Source organism: Chionomys nivalis, chromosome 11, assembly GCF_950005125.1.
Source record: "Chionomys nivalis chromosome 11, mChiNiv1.1, whole genome shotgun sequence".
Classification (NCBI taxonomy): Eukaryota; Metazoa; Chordata; class Mammalia; order Rodentia; family Cricetidae; genus Chionomys; species Chionomys nivalis.
In genome coordinates, this window is record NC_080096.1 from 6836105 (window position 1) to 6853238 (window position 17134).

Consider the following 17134-nt stretch of genomic DNA (forward strand, 5'->3'; position numbering starts at 1 on the left):
ACGCTATTTTCATATTCTAGGGCTGTTGTCAGTTGTCTGAAACTCACAGGCAATCCAGTCATGGTCTAACCTTCCCAGGCTGCCAGGCTCCTTGCTGTCAGTGATGTTCCTGTTACTGTATTACCGTAGTGTCCACTTCTAGCTCAGTAGCACTCTGACACCTCTCGTTATTACTGTAACTAACTGGCCTCTGAGGCCAACAAGACTGTCTCCTTTGCAGGTATCTTTTGCTGAGCCTGTTTTTTGTTTGCTTGATTTTCTTGTTTTTTTTTTGTTTTGTTTTACGAGACAGGGTCTTTTTGTAACTTTAGAGCCTATCCTGGAACTAGCTCTTGTAGACCAGGCTGGCCTCGAACTCACAGAGAGATCTACCTGCCTCTTCCTCCTGGGTGCTGGGGTTAAAGGTGTGCAGCCCCAAGTCTGTTTTTTGATATTCATTCCACTCTATACTCAGTTCCCATGTGACCTTCTAATCACGGATTCACATGTTGCCAATGCCACAGGCAGCCTTTACTTCAAATAAAGCACAAACTCCTTTAAAGAGTGACTTTATTTTTTGGCTTCTCATCAGCCTTCATTGTCCGCCATGCTCAGAGAGTCCAGTTTCAACCCATGCTTATTCAGTCCCAGACCAGCTGGCCTTGGTGGGCTCACAATAAATCAGTTCCACTGTCACAGTGGGTGGGTGCATCCCTTGTGGTCCTGGTTTCCTTGTTCATGTTCTCCCTCCTTCTGCTCCTCATTTGGACCTTAAGAGCTCAGACCGTTGCTCCAAATTGAGACTCTGTCTCTACCTCGATCCATCGCCAGATGAAGGTTCTAAGGTGATATGCAAGATATTCATCAGTATAGGATAGGGTCATTTCAGGTTCCCTCTCCTTAGTTGCCCAAGGTACCAGCTGGGGACATCTCCCTGGACACCTGGCACTAGGTTTCGATCCTAATACATGAACTGGCTTTGTGGGTGCTTAGCCTGTTTAGACGCTCACCTTCCTGGACATAGATAGAAGACCTTCGTCTTCCCGCAGGGCAGAGAATTTGGACTGCTCTTCAGTATCGAGAGGGAGGGGGAATGGTGTGGGGGGAGGAGAAGAGGAGTGGGGATAGGGGGAGGGGACTGGGGGGAGGGGGCAATATTTGGGAGGAGGGGAGGGAAATGGGAAACGGGGAGCAGGTGTAAATTTTAATTAAAAAAGAATAAAAAATAATAATAAAAAAAGAAAAAAGAAAAAAAAAGAGTGACTTTATTATTATTTTTCTTTTTTCTTTTTTTTTTTTTTTTTGGATTTTTCGAGACAGGGTTTCTCCGTAGCTTTTGGGGCCTGTCCTGGAACTAGCTCTTGTAGACCAGGCTGGCCTCGAACTCACAGAGATCCGCCTGCCTCTGCCTCCCGAGTGCTGGGATTAAAGGCGTGTGCCACCACTGCCCGGCTTATTATTATTTTTCATTTATTTACTTTAACTTTATGTATGAATGCTGTGCATGTACACCTCTATGCCAGAAGACAGCATTAGATCCTATTAGATGGTTGTGGGCCACCATGTGGTTGCTGGGAACTGAACTCAGGACCTCTGAAAGAGCAGTCAGCCTTCTTACCCGGGGAGGGATCTCTCTAGCCCCCATATTTTATTATCGTTAATTATGTGCACAGGTATGTATATGCTGGCACTCAGAGGCCAGAAGCCTCAGATTCCCCTGGAGCTGGAGTTAGTTGTGTTTGTGATCCACCTGAGGAACTGAACTTGGGTCCTCAGCAAGAGCTATACACTTTTAAACACTGAGCCAGCTCTCTAGGGTCCATATACAAACTCGTTTCTATCAGTCGAGAGGAACAGTCTCTGAGTACTTCCTAGGTGCATGGCACCCTAGGAGGCAGGGGTTAAGGCAGCAAATCACTTAGATTGCCTTAGCCCTCCGGGTGGGCACTCTTCTCATGTGAATGAGAAGAACAAAGAGTGATTTCTTTGTAACTGTAGCTAAGCGATTGAGGCTCAACTATTGCTAGAGAGACGACCTTGTATTAGGGTCAAGGCTCTATCAGGATCCTTCATCCTTAGGAAGGTGACATTTAAGGTTACACTTGAATTGGATATGGTAGCACTACAGAAGCTGAGGCAGGAGGATACAATTCAAGTCACCCTCTTCACTATATAGCAAGTTTACAGGCAGCCTGACTGAGACCCTGCCACAAAGCAAACCAAACCAAAGGAAAAAAATCCCCAAATAAAAACTAATAAAAGTTTAAGTCTTTCTCGCTTGTGTTTCAAGACAGGGTTTTTACTATGCAGCTCTTCCTGTCCTGGAACTAGCTCTATAGACCAAGCTAGCCTGGAACTCACAGAGATTCCCCTGCTTCTGCCTCCCAAGTGCTAGAATTAAAGGCGTGTGCCACCACTGCCCTGCTTGGCCACGATGTTTTGACACAGCAATAGAAAAGTAACTAGCACAACAGCTACCTGACATTTGCTCGTTATGAACTTTTTTTTTTTTTTTTTTTTTCTCAAGGGCTAAAATTGTCAGGCTTCAGGCTGTGGGCTGGCCAGTCACTCTGCCTGGTTGGGCTGGATCAAGAGGGTTCAGAAGCAGTCTGGACTAGGATTGCTCCACGTGTCTCCACGTCTCTTTAGCCCAGGGGCTAGTCAGCCATATTCTTCCAAGGATGGACGGCAGAAAAGTAAGAGCAATAGTGAAAGCTCCCTGAAGCTCCTTCCAGGAGCCAGAACCACAAATATTCCAGTGGCCAATTGTCTCGTGGCCAAGCCCAAACGAGTGACCAGGCAAGGAAGCATACTCCACCCAAGGGAGGAGGTGTGAAAAAATAATTCTCTACGTAATACTGCAGTTTCTCAAAGCAGCTATAGTCAAGGAACTTCCTGTTCCTCTTGTTGTTTTCTAAGACAGAGGAGGGAGTAGGGACAGGGCATGGAGAGATAGGTAACTCAGTGATTAAAGGTACACTCCACCAAGCCTTATATCTAGTTCAATACTAGGATCCACACAGTGGGCAGAGAGAGCCTAACCCTAAGTTATCTTCTGACCTCCCAAGCAGTCGTGGCTCGAGCTCACATCCCATCTAACACACCCACATTTAAGACCTGGTCTCATACATCCGAGGTTGCTTTTGAACTCAGTACATGACCAAGGATGACCTTGAGCTCCTTCTGTGTAACCAAGGACCAACCCCCGCCTCCCAGTCCCCCTAAAGAAAAAACACTTCTGATTCTCCTGCCCCTGTTGCTCAGATGCTAGGTTGTCTGTTTTTTGAAACAGGGTTTCTCTGTGTAACTGCCCTAGTTATCCTGAAACTTGTTTTGTAGACCAGGCTGGCTTGAACTCAGAGATCTATCTGCCTCTCTGCCTCCTGAATGTTGGTTTTAAAGGTGTAAGCCACCACCACCCAGCTTCAAAAGCTGGGATTTAATAGGTATGTGTGCCACCACACCTGGTTTGGGTGGTGATATAATTGTTTGCTTGTAAAATAAAATCTTAGCCTTTTTCATGACTGTTCTTTGTTTGGAGATGAGTGTTAGGAATTTTTCCTAATGTGAGCTCTCTGCTGATGCAAAAATCCCAATCAAGCCAAATCACAAATATCCAGGTTTAATGGGATTCCTGTGTTCTCGGGTGGTCCCGAGGGGGAACCAGAAGGCCGCTAAGGTGACCACCATGGGGGTGAGGTGGGGGAGTAGGGGTGGGAGGGTGGGGATAGGGAAGAAAGAGAACACGTTTCTCCTTTGGGAGCTATCTTAAATATGCTGTCGGGACCTGGCATGCTGGGATTTGGAGTCCAGACCAACACAACTTTTAGGCCTGGGGGCTGGGGGCTATGCTCCCAACTTAACAATGAGGTCTTACATACAGTCTGTGCTGGCCTGAACTTCGGAGTTAAGGGAGTGTAGGTAGGTATGTGACACCATGTCTGGCAGCTTGGGCTTTTAATAAGCAGCTAGTCTTGTTGGATATCAATATTTCTGTTGGGGGCTGAGGCTGCTGGAGACCGGACACCCTTGAGCTGTGAAAGTGAGCTATTTTTAACCAAATTCAAGTAGAGGTGATTCATGTAAAGAATCTAAAGGTTTCAGTAATATCTTAAATTGCCTTTAATGAGTAGTTAGATTGAAATAGCTCCAGGCTCCAGGGAGGAGACCAGATCTAGGGAGGCCCTTTCCTGAGAGATAAAAGAGCTTGAAAAGTAGTCACAGCAGCAAAGCCGTGTTGGTTTCTTCATGCCCCTGGCACAGTGCACAGCAGGGGAGCTTTTCTGCTCATCTGACTAATTGGTCGCTAAGTACTCACAGGACAGAAAGGGACGCTTATTTCACTAACTAGCTGAAAAGCAGTAGTAGGAATGAGGCTCGCAGGGAAGGAGGCAGGGAGTCTCTGAGCATGCAGACAGGTGACACAAACTTGTAAAAACAACTTGGAGCTGCCCATTCCGCTCCTTTGCCTTTCAGAAGCAGCAAGCTAGAAGGGTTGCAGGGGCTGGAAGAGATAAAGGAACTAGTTTTAATTTGCTTTCCGGTTCTGCTGCCAATGGCGTTCTGCTGAGACACCTCCAGCGTCAACACTCGAATTCCCACAAGCCCTTTCATACCCTTTATCAGCTCATTTGCATCATTAAGAGGAAACATAACAGAAAGTCCTTCTTCACCTCACCTCGAGGAGAGGGAACCACTGGAGGAACAGAGCTGTGTGCTGCACTGGGTACTCCAGTGTGGCCAAGACCTTCCCATCCCTCCATACACCTAGACTCTCAACACACATGCCCCTAGTTAAGCCAGACACAGTGTCATTGTTTTACCAAGTATTTTTTAATACTTTTACTGGGTTTGTTTTGTTTTTCGAGACAGGGTTTCTCTGTAGCCTTGGAGCCTGTCCTGGAACTAGCTCTTGTAGACCAGGCTGGCCTCGAACTCCCAGAGATCCACCTGCCTCTGCCTCCCGAGTGCTGGGATTAAAGGCGTGCGCCACCACCGCCCGGTCTGGTGCTGTTCTTTAACAATGTTTAAGGGTCACCAAGATTAAGGGTTCCAGACTGACACGAGCCTCTTTCAGATGAAAAGTACTCTTAGATTCCTGGATTTACTGGGGGATCATGAGGCATAAGGTCATCTTGTTAGGGCTTAAAAATAACATCACAATTCTGTGACTAGGTACTGACCCAAAGGGAACTGAAAAACTAGGCATTCAACAAGTGCCTGTGTAGACATTTCATAGTGGCACCATTTACAGGAGCTGAGGATGTGACGAGAACACAGATGCTCATCAGACACACGGCTAAACAAAATGCAGTATTTATACAGAGAAGTGTTATTCAGCCATTAAAAAGAAATGAAGTATTGAAGTGTGTTACACTGTGGGTTAGCCCTAAAATATTGTATGAAGTGAAGAAGTCAGATACATACCAAAGCCACAGAGTGCATAATCACACATCCATTCATGTGAACTATCCAGAGAGATAAGGCCAGGGGACAGGAGAGCAGACCAGCGGATGCTGGAAGGCTGGGAGGAAGGCATTTTGGAGTGATTGCTTACAAGGTTCTCCTGCGGGGGGTGATGAAATAAAAGGATGACTTGGCACTAGGCTGGGAACTGCACAGCACTGTGGACGTACTACTACTGAGTCTACGTCGTGACACAGTGACCTCCGTGTTAACACGAGCTTCATCGCTATGAAACGGTGGTGCCCTACACACAAGCCGTAGGTCACAGCGGGTGCTCAGCCTTTCTGGATGTGCTGCTCTTCAGTGACTGACATCAGTAGACAGCAAATGGAGACAAGCTGTTGGTGAGGCACAGCGGCACACAGAAACGGCTTCTTGGGAGGCTGAGGCCAGAGAAGAGTCTGAGCCTAGGACTCCAACCCAGAGAGAACCTTTTACAATTTTTCTTTTACTTATTGAGTGTGTATGTGAGTATGTGTGTGTATGCATGCACACATATGGGCCATGGCACATATGTGGAGGTCAGAAGAACTTGTAAAAGTCAGCTCTCTTCCTTTACCAGGTGGATCTGGAGATTAAACCTGGGCTACCAGGCTTGGCAACAGGCACCTGTACCTACTGGGCCATTTGGTTGGCCCAGAGACTTACCCCTCTCAAAAAAATCCCAAAGACATTACAAGTTCCAAATAAGGCATCTACATAGCTGAGGTTCCCTAGTTTGTCCAGGTAGCACAGCACCTAGTGGAGTTAAGCTTATAAGAAGCAGTAAAAATGTTTTTAATCTGTAGAAAGTGCAAAAAAATAAACAAAAATAAAAACAAAAAAACCCAGTGAGAAACACAGAAAGGACTCCTGGGAAGGTACATGTAAGGACATGGCTGTGCGGCTGCCCATGCAGAGTCACCGCTCTCAGGGAGAAACTACGTTTGTGTTTCTCCCAAACTGCACAGTTTACAGTAACTTACTGTTACCACCCTCAGAGTTGGCAAGAGGTCACACCCAGAGAGCCTGGGGCTTCCCCACCGAGACAAGGCAGGAGGTTAAGTTACTTCAGGAGGCTCTCAACAGGGCCTCCCATTGTTGCTTGTTAGAAATTCAGAGATACAATGGGCCCCATTCATGCTGCCCACTCACAGGCTGGGGGCAGCCCCCAGTGTCCACTCAACTCTGGGTTAGGACACGGAATTTTCATAGACGCCAACTTGCACAAATACAAGTTAATTATTAAAACAAAAAAACAAAAACAAAAAACTGAAACAGTACAGAATAAAAAAATAAAACCAGGGGTCAAGACACCTGAGTCAGAGCCATAGCTCTGTCCCTAATGTGACTTTAGACATATCACATGCTCCTTCTGCATCTCGATTTCCTTGTGGGAAAATGAAAAGGTTTCTAAAAGTCTACAGACACAGGAGGGCTAGTGACATCACCGTACCAGTCACCTCAAGGCATGCAGGCAAGAACCCGGACAGTCACTAGCTCACAGCTTTCACTATCAGCACTAAACACAAGGCGTCGTAATAGATGGAACCATCACAAAAAGTCCAGCAGGTCCTGTGTGTCAACAAGCCCAGGGTCATTGAAGGGAGCCCCATACAGAGAAGGACGAGGACCTAACAGAAGCCACACTGTTTCCGTGTCACCTGCTCTTGGGCATTGTGAGAATCTCTACTGCTTCTCAATGCCTCCAAGTCCTCAGGATGAAAGCACCAAGTGCAGCTACGATGGGGCTGGTGGCGCCAAACCACCGCAATGTCATTTCTTGGCTTTTTCAACCTCAAAACCTGCCAGAGCAAGGACTTTATCTCCAGAGCCTAAGGAAAAGACACAAAATAAAAAGGTTATTTCAAGGCATTTACAGTCCCAGGTAAGAAGCAGGCCATCCCACATAGACACAGAACAGAAATCAGACGCATTAACCTCAACAAAGCCGGCTGCCATCTGGATCTCCTACCCCTCCATATACACTCCGGCCAGTGGCTTCCTGGTGACGAATCCTAACCCAGTTCTAGGTTTGAAGGCAAATATGTAAAATCCTCATTTACAGTTATAATTACATGTTGCTGAAAGGTATTTGAACACAGTCAGCTGCAAAGCTGGGGATACTGGGGCTAAGAAGCTAGTGCTCAGGGATTAAGAACACTTGCTAGAGGGCCCCGGTCTGGTTCCCAGTGTACACATCAGTTCACAACCGTAACTCCTGTTGCAGGGAACCCAACATACTCTAATGTACTGCCAAGGTACCATATACATGTAAGCAAAACACTCATACATGTAAATTTTTAAAATAAATAATTCTTTAAAAAAGGAAAAAGAGCTGGGAATGTTGGTGTGTGCCTATAGTCCTAGCTACATGACAGCTGAGGCAGGAGGATGACTTCAGCTGAGAGGTGAAGGCAAGCCCAGACAACACAGTATAGGAGCATCTCAAGAAAAGGTAAGGGGACGCTGGGCGGTGGTGGAGCAAGCCTTCAACCCAAGCACTAGGGAGGCAAAGGCAGGAGGATCTCTGTGAGTTTGGGGCCAGCATGGTCTACAGAGGGAGTCCCAGGACAGCCAGGACTTAACAGTATAACTACAGAGAAACCCTGCCTCGAAAAACAAAAACAAACAATTTATTTCATGTGGATGTGCACCATGTGCATGCCTGGTGCCTATAGCCAGAAGAGGCTACCAGAGCCCCTGGAACCAGAGCTACAGACGGTTGTGAGTTATCATGTGGGTGCTGAGCATTCAACCAGGCCCCCTGGAAGAGCAGCCAGTACTCTGAACCACCTTTCCAGCACCATGGCATGTAATTTTTTGAAAACTCATCTGCTTTATTTTATTTTATTTTTAGAGTACTGGGGCTAAGTGTGTGGTACATGCTCATGGTTCTGGCACTTGGGAGGTAAAGGCAGAGAGATGCTGAGTTCAAGGCCAGATGAGGGTCCCTGGTAAGAGCCTGCATAGAAAAGGGACGAAAGGAAAGGCTAGAAAGTCAGATCTGTGGTGAAGAATGGCTAGTGTGCTATCTGAGGAGCTGAACTGGATCCGAGCACCCACATCAGAAGGCTCACAGACATCTTTAACTCTAGGTCCCAGGATCTAAGGCTCCATTCTGTGGGTATCTGCATGGCCGTGTGCATACACACCACACACACATACATATAAAAGAAATCTCTTTTTAGAACTGTAAAATATAACTAATTTAAAGGACTTCTGAAGAAAATAGTTCTGGGCTAGAAAGATAGCTCAACGGTTAGGAGTGCTGGCTGCTCTTCCAGAGGATCCCGGTTCAGTTCCCAGTACCCACATGGGTAGTTCACAACCACCTGCTCATTCAAGGTCCGGGGACCCAGGGCTTTCATATGGCCTCTTCGGACACCAGCACTCATATGCACAAACACATGCACATACAAACACACATAAAGAAAATTAAATATAAATAATTCTGTCACTTTAAACTCGAAGAAAGGTCATTATGTTGTCTTGAGCACAAGGTGATGGGTTTGATCACCCTTCCCTCCATCCCTTCTTCCCTCCCTCCCTCCCTCCTTTCTCTCTCTCTCTCTCTCTCTCTCTCTCTCTCTCTCTCTCTCTCTCTCTCATACACACACACAGTATCTCTCCCTTAAGACCCTTCTACTCCTGGGAGTTCTTTTACTTTCCTTACTAAATCTATGTTTACTCTAAAAGACAGAAGAAAAGGAGTAAAATCAAGCAAGAGGAGCAGAGGGGTGGGGAGGGGAGGGGAAGGGAGAGAGAAGGAAGAGGGAACACACTCACCTAGGTCTGTGGAGACTTTCTCAAACTGGCTGAGCGCAGCACCTGCATTGGCTGACAGGAAGGCCTCGTCATCGTCGGTCAGCTGCACAGGTGAGACAAAGTGCAGTGGGTGAGAGCAAGGGTCAGAGCAAGTCCTGGGGCTGCAGTGAGGAAGGCTTAGGGGCTGGGGCAGGCCCAGCAGTTAAAAGCACTCACTGCTCCTGCAGTGGAGCCTGGTGCATTCCCAGCATCCACATGCAGGCTCACAACCAACCCAAACTCCAGTTCCAGGGGATCCACTACTGTCTGCTGACGTCCTTAGACACCAGGCACACATGCACATAGCGTACACACATACAAGCAGACAAAACATTCACACACTTAAAATAAACCTAAAATTATTTTTCTTAATTTCTTAGATCTCCAGACCACATCGCAACACGTTCTGTAACAAGCACAACACAAATGTTCTATCAGCCGATCACACTGCGTGCCAGGACCTTTTCTCCAAGCTTCCTGAGAGCGGTGAGAATCTCCACCTTCTGCTGCGTGTACAGGTCTCTTTCCAGCTTTCCCACCATCAGATCTCTGTCCATCTAAAAAAGCAAAGGCAAGGCGTGTGCACATGAGCAAAAGGCAGTCTGTGTAGAAAACCCAGCTTTTCAGTGCTGCTTCTTAGTTTTTTTGTTTTGCTTGTGGTTTGTCGAGATAGGGTTTCTCTAACAGCCCTGGCTGTCCTGAACTCACTCTGTAGACCAGGCTGGCCTCGAACTCACAGAGATCTGTCTGCCTCTGCCTCCCAAGTGCTGGGATTAAAAGTGTGCACCATCACCGCCCAGCCAGTCCTACTTCTTAAAACAAAAAGAAAAGTACTTGGTTAATATAAAAAACTTTAGAAATAATCTGAAACGTTACGACATAAGTGCCATCAGGTAAGTTTTTGAAATTAAAAAAAAAATTATCTTCATTGTTTATCTGTGTGTGCATGCATGTGTATGTATGTGCGTGTGTGTGCATGTGCATGCATGTATGTTCTTGTGTGTGTGTGTCTGTGTGTGAGTGTGCACGCCTGGGCCTTTGTGTGAAGTCAGAGGACAAGTTGTGGCAGGTGATTCTCTCCTACCATGTGGGTCTGGAGATGGAAATCAAATCAGGTCAGGCTGTCAGGTTTGGTGGCAAGTACCCTTACCTACTGAGCCATCTTGCTGGCCTAGAACAGTTTTTACTCTCCATTTTTGCTTTTTGACTCACTCTGTAGTTCAGGCTGACTTCAAAACATGTGGGTAACCCTCCTGCCTCAGACTCCTAAATGCTAAGGCCACCGGCATAAGCTACCACATCAGACCTGTTTTAATACATTTTAAGATTATTATTACTGAGTGTGAGTGCATGTGTGTAGGGGTGTGTGCTTCCCATGTGCACATGTGGAGCTCAGAGGACAACTGAGGGTCTGTCCCCGTCTTCTCCCTTGATATGGGCTCCAAGGATCCACCACACACTAAGCCATCTTGCTGGCTCTGAATTGGAATCCACAGCACAAACACTGCTTAGCTGTGACCGCTACCAAGACTTACAGCTTTCACTGTTTCCTAAACACTTTCATTTTTATGGGGACAGGAATTTTTTCTTTACCTTTTCTTTTTAAATTTTGTTATTGTGTGTGTTGTATGCATGTGAGCAGGCATACCACAGCATATGTGTAGAGGTCAGAGGACATGGAGGTGATTCTCTCATTCTACATTCACATGGGTTCCAGGGATTGAACTCAGGTCTTCAGGTTAGCAGGGCAAGTGCCTTTACCCACTCAGCTATCTCACCATCCAGTCATCCTGGTTATTTGAGAGACTGGCAGCCTCTCAAGTGTTGGGATTACAGGTGTGAGTACTTTCTCCAGAAAAAAAATCTTAAAATGTATTTCATTTTTACTCTGCTGGAGATTTAATCCAGTGCCTTGACTGGCTGGGCACGTACTCTGCTACTGAGCTGCCTGCTTAGCCTACACTTTCCCCCATTTTTATTATTTAAATTACATTTACTTATTTACTTTGTGTTCACAGTGCATGAACAGAGCTCAGAGGACAATTTTCAGGAGTCAGTTCCCCTCCACCATGTGGGCCCAAGCAAACTCAGGTCATCAGGCTCGGTGGCAAGTACCTTTACCAGAAGCACCACCTTGTTGGCCCTTCTTATTCTTTTTTTTTTTTTTTTTTTTTTTTTTTTTTGGTTTTTCGAGACAGGGTTTCTCTGTGGTTTTGGAGCCTGTCCTGGAACTAGCTCTTGTAGACCAGGCTGGTCTCGAACTCACAGAGATCTGCCTGCCTCTGCCTCTCAAGTGCTGGGATTAAAGGCGTGCACCACCACCGCCCGGCAGCCCTTCTTATTCTTAAGACAGGGTCTCTTGTGTGACCCAGGCCTGCCCTGCCTCAAATGATTCTCCCTCTGGCTCCCAAGGAGCTAGGACTGCAGCCAGCTTCTAAGTGTCATCAAACCCACATGACAACCACAAGTAGAGACTGACATAGTCACCTTACAGATAAGAAAACGAAGGTAGGGGCTGGAGAGATGGCTCAGCGGTTAAGAGCATTGCCTGCTCTTCCAAAGGTCATGAGTTCAATTCCCAGCAACCACATGGTGGCTCACAACCATCTGTAATGAGGTCTGGTGCCCTCTTCTGGCCAGCAGGCATACACGCAAACAGAATACTGTATACATAATAAATAAATAAATAAATAAATAAATAAATAAATAAATAAATAAATAAATATTTTAAAAAAAAAGAAAACGAAGGTACAAGGTACAAGGGTGACTGCAACAACTCGCCCAAGGCCGCCTGCCCTACCCAGGATGGACAGCAGGAACTCAGACCCAACTCACCACATCTTTTATATATATTTATATATATAATAATTTTCCTTGTTCTTATTTTATGTGCATTGGTATTTTGTCTGTATAAGTCTACACGAGGGTGTTGGGTACCTTGGTATAGAGTTAGTGAGGGTTGTGAACATCCATGTGAGTGCTGGGAATTGAATACTTGTCTTCTGGAAGAGCAGTCAGTGCTCTTAACTGCTGAGTCATTGCTCCAGCCCCCAATAATCTCATCTTAATCTATGATGTTCTCCCGTGTGTGTATATGCTCCTATGTGTATACAAGCATGTCTGAGTGACGCTAGAGGTCAATTTTAGGGTCCCTCACTGGCAAGAGCCCCAGGGAGCCTCTGGTCTCTGTCTCCCCAGGCCAGGACCACTGTGTGTGCTGCTCACCTGGCATACTTTACCAAGTGGGGCATCTCTCCATTCCCTAAAGTTATGCTCTTACTATTCTACTGAATTACTTGTAGATGGAAATTACCTATTAGTCTGTAATTATGTTCAAGTCCATGGAAAGATTTCTGGAAGTAAGAGTTTATCAATGAAAATAAAATAAAAAAAGAAAGAAAAGAAAGAGGCTGTGGAGGCACACACCTTTAATATCAACACTCGGGAGGCAGAGGCAGGCAGATTTCTGAGTTCTAGGCCAACATGGCCTATAGGACAGTCAGGGCTACAGAGCTCCTCTATGCAGCACAGAGACAGAGAAACCCTGTCTCAAAGAAAAAGAAAGAAACAAACAAAAAGATACTGGAGGGGGCTGGAGAGATGGCTCAGAGGTTAAGAGTATTGCCTGCTCTTCCAAAGGTCCTGAGTTCAATTCCCAGCATCCACTTCAGGTGCTCACAACCTCCTGTAACTCCAGGACATTTGATGCTTCTGGCCTCTGAGGGCATCTGCACACATGTGCACATGTGCACTTACATACATCCGCAAACATCACTCAAAACAACAGAAGTAAGCTGGGTGGTGGTGGCGCACGCCTTGAATCCCAGCACTCGAGAGATTGAGGCCAGCCTGGTCTACACAGCTAGTTCCAGGACAGGCTCCAAAGCTACAGAGAAACCCTGTCTCGAAAAACCAAAAACAAATTAGAAAGAAATCTGAAGAAAAAAAAAAAAGATTAACAGTGCATACCCAGGAACAATGCTGACGCTGAATTCCAAAGAGGATCTCGAGTTAGGGCCCCAGATATAAAGGACAAAAGACTAAAGGTGGAGGCCAAGGGAAGTGGCCGGGGGTGATTTAAATAGCCACATGCTGTTAAAACATTCATTTATTATGAATTATAACTGTCCAAGGTACAAACTGTCAAAGACTTGAGGGCTGTGGCTCTAACACCAACTGAGCAAATTGTAAACAGTAGGCTACCACAATCAGTACAGTCACGGGCTCGGAATACAAACACACACAGCAACTGGATCAACGTGAAGAAACTTTACCTCTGCTAACCTTGTCCGAAGTTGACCTGGTTGTTTCTTTGCAAACAATCTGATGACTTCCGGTGTTTTAAAGGCCTGGCTGATAGCCGCCTGAATAGCCTGGAAACACAGGAACACAAAAACTAACCAAAACATTCTACACAATTACATCTGCGATACTGGACTGATGAGTCTTAGTTAATAGGTTTTAGTGCTTGAAATCAGTTTCAATTTGCAATTTCTGAGCACATTAGTGGAGCCAAGTAGACACAAAATCCAGAAGCAATCTCGGAAACACAGCACTTTTTCTTTCTTCCTTTCCTTCACTTATTTATGTTTTATTTCGAGATGCTGGGAAATAATCTAGGGTCTTGTACTTGCTAGGCACATACAGTACCATAGAGCTCGATCCTTGGCCTTTGTACTTGCTAGGCACGTACAGTACCACAGAGCTCGGTCCTTGGCCTTTTTACTTGCTAGGCACGTAGAGTACCACAGAGCTCGGTCCTTGGCCTTTTTACTTGCTAGGCACGTAGAGTACCACAGAGCTCGATCCTTGGCCTTTGTACTTGCTAGGCACGTAGAGTACCACAGAGCTCGATCCTTGGCCTTCAAAGTGTACATTTTCTATCTGAAATACACTCACAAAGAAGCAAACAACAAGCCATGCACAGAAGACTCGATCGGTCAATTCCTCTTACCAGCTGCATGCCGCTGAGCTCATCTACCAAGGTCATATTTCCCGACATAATCTTCTTTAGGGAGTCGCTGAATTCACGCAGCTGCTCCAGAGTTTCCCTTTTAGTTTCTTCGTATTCGTCGGTGTCGAGCTCCTCTCTGAAACACAGTTTACATCAGAGTGCAGAAAACACGTCTAAGCCTGAAAACCTTGGTACTTGATCTAGAGCAAGGCTGAGGGGAGTACCATCTGGAGTGGCACATGTCCACAGAGTCGAGCTACCGACATCTTCATTGTCTTTCACTGCGGCTGAACCCGGGGCTGAGTGTGTGTTATCTCCCCTTGCCCCAGGAGGCACGCTTAGGCACACAGTACCGTCTCCTAAAGAGACCAGATGTATAACCTCGGGCAAGGCATGAACAGGGACAAACCTCAGTTGTCTACACAACTTCAAATCACTATAGTGCCTTTTCCTAAGTGTTCATTAAGAAGGAAACGCCTGGTGTCTATAGTAACGGTAAATGGTTGCTGTTAGCATCAGTCTCATCAATGGCAGGAAGCACCTTGTGTGCCCACTGGTGAGCAGAGCAGCACACCTGTTAGCTGAGTAAAAGGCTATTTTTATTTACCAAACAAGCTGCTTATTAAATATTTACTACAAGTAACAAGAGCTCTACACGCTCAGCTACCATTTACGGGGCACTTACTCTAGGCCAAGCACTACATTGTCTCTTTCATTTCCATATTTACAGCATCCTTGGGAGGCTATTAAAAACTACAATTAAAAGCCGGGCGGTGGTGGCGCACGCCTTTAATCCCAGCACTCGGGAGGCAGAGGCAGGCGGATCTCTGTGAGTTCGAGACCAGCCTGGTCTACAAGAGCTAGTTCCAGGACAGGCTCCAAAACCACAGAGAAACCCTGTCTCGAAAAACCAAAAAAAAAAAAAAAAAAAAAACTACAATTAATAGCTTGTTTTCTTCTGCTTTATTGAAATGGGGTCTCATACAGTCAGGTTGGCCTGAAACTCACAATGTAGGCAAGAAGGACCTTGAGCTTCTGCTTCTCCTGCATCCACCTCACATGTGCTGGGATTATAGGAGTGTACAACCTCTCTCCCTTCCCTCCCTTCTTTGATGCTGGGAATTGAGTCCAAGCCTCTGGCATATTAGGCGCCCACTCATCCACAGAGGAACGCCCACAGCCCAATCACAGTATTTTGAGCAATTAGTCAGGAGTTCATTCTAGACAGAGCTGTTTTAAATACTAAAGACAACGTAAGCTTAGCTATTTCCAGGAATATTTTAAGTCTTCCACATCCCAGGCTTTATGAGAAGTTTACTTTTCCCGCAGGCAGAGTGCTGTAGAACACTACAGAGGAGACCAAAGTCACATCCATGGGGCTTGGACTCTCTCCATCAGAAACAGAGTAATGACGTATAATTATACTATTACCTGCATTCCTCCAGATCTTGTAATTGCTGCATCAGTCTATCCAACTGTTCTTCTAAATTCTGCTTTAATTTGCTTGTCTCTGTCTTTCCTCTGGAAGCCATTTTAATCACTATAAGAATGATAAACCCACATGGAGTACATTGGATTTGGTTACTTAAGAAGACTGAACATATCAGTACAATTCAAAATTAAGAAAATATAAAATGCTGGGCGGTGGCAGTGGTGGCGCATACCTTTAATCCTAGCACTCGGGAGGCAGAGGCGATGGAACTCTGAGTTCAAGGCCAGCCTGGTCTACTACTGAGTGATTTTCAGGACAGCCAGTGCCACACCAAAACCCAAACCAAACTAAAAAACAAAACTGAAGAGACCATAGTATGTCTAGGATTACAGGTATACGCCAACAGGCCCAGCCTTTTTCTTTTTTTGCAGGAGATTGAACTCAGGGTCTCATTCGTGCCTAAGTAAGCACTCTACCATTAAGAAAATCCCCTGCCCAGTAAGTTTTTACTGTTTAATAGAAAAATCTGTCTCTCTCCTTTTGGGGGAAATGGGAAGAAACAGCATACTAGATGTGCCCCCTATAGCCAGGCCACATCCCCAAGCCGCAACTCAGTCTCAAGAAGCAAAGTTATTCTGAATAAATTTCAGGGAATACAGAGGCTTTTTAAAAAGCTTTAACCACACGCTACAGACTTATGACAGGAAGATTTAACTCACTGGCACCACCTAGTAATAAAGATAAGAGGTGCATTTTCTTCAAATCTGCAGAAATGGCCCTCCAGTACCTGGAGAGGAAGGGGACATTCATTCATGCTGATAGGGCTTCTCAGATTGCACAAACCGCCAACTTTGGAAGCTCTGAGTGTCGTCAGTTTGAGAAAAGCGTAATTGTTTATAGGGTTTACAAGGAGGCTCCAACGTCAAACCTCCGAGGGGTGGAGTTGGCTAGACCAAGGGAAACTATTAAATAGTTTTATTTGCCATGTATGAACTTGGCCTACAGACGTCCAGATAACTTCCCCTTAAGCATAAGTAGCCTGTAACTGAAATACACTTTCCACTCCTAGGAAGACGCAACAGAGGGCGTTTAACTCCTGGACTATGCCTCCTGTAGCTTTTTCTGAGGTTTCCTCTGATGAGGCCACAGCGCCCAGGAAACGCCTTGAGGAAAACTATCCAACTCAGAAGCACGAAAGGCAAGGGCAGAAAGCACACCTTCTCAGGGTCGGAAATGAGCAGCGCTCGACCCAGGACCACCGGGGACAGGAATCAGGGAAAGCGGCACCCTCGGCCGCCAACCTCCTCCCCGCGGACGAACTCGCAGCTCCGATCCGCAGGTCCCGCCGAGGCCGGGTTCCCGCCGGGGCGCGGTGCTCAGCTGCTGTGGCGTGGGGTCCGACGCCTACGAAACGCTCGGCGTGTGATCGGGAACTGGACAACCTCCTTCTGCCCCGGCCCGCCTCCGGCCAGCGGATCCCAGGGTTTGGATCCAAGCGCCCCGCCCCTGACGGCCCG

The 17134-nt window shown here is 46.3% G+C and overlaps 1 protein-coding gene across 1 annotated transcript; it reads right to left on the bottom strand.

Moving 5' to 3' along the window:
* Positions 1 to 7057: 7057 nt before the first annotated feature.
* On the bottom strand, positions 7058 to 17133 carry Lzic (leucine zipper and CTNNBIP1 domain containing). The gene is made up of 7 exons (XM_057784136.1): positions 16835 to 17133; positions 15617 to 15725; positions 14186 to 14321; positions 13506 to 13604; positions 9693 to 9788; positions 9214 to 9295; positions 7058 to 7259 (listed from the first exon to the last, which is right to left on the bottom strand). The coding sequence occupies exons 2-7, from the start codon at positions 15715 to 15717 to the stop codon at positions 7201 to 7203; spliced, it is 573 nt and encodes a 190-aa protein (XP_057640119.1). The 5' UTR covers positions 15718 to 15725; positions 16835 to 17133; the 3' UTR covers positions 7058 to 7200.
* Position 17134: the final 1 nt, after the last annotated feature.

What these genes read in the sequence shown, in the direction of transcription:
- Lzic (XM_057784136.1), bottom strand. Translation starts at nt 15,717, where the DNA reads ATGGCTTCCAGAGGAAAGACAGAGACAAGCAAATTAAAGCAGAATTTA. An exon ending in CAAGATCTGGAGGAATGCAG is followed by an intron (nt 14,322 to 15,616) that starts GTAATAGTATAA and finishes ACTGTGTTTCAG; the next exon opens with AGAGGAGCTCGACACCGACG. An exon ending in TTCGGACAAGGTTAGCAGAG is followed by an intron (nt 9,789 to 13,505) that starts GTAAAGTTTCTT and finishes TTGCTTTTTTAG; the next exon opens with ATGGACAGAGATCTGATGGT.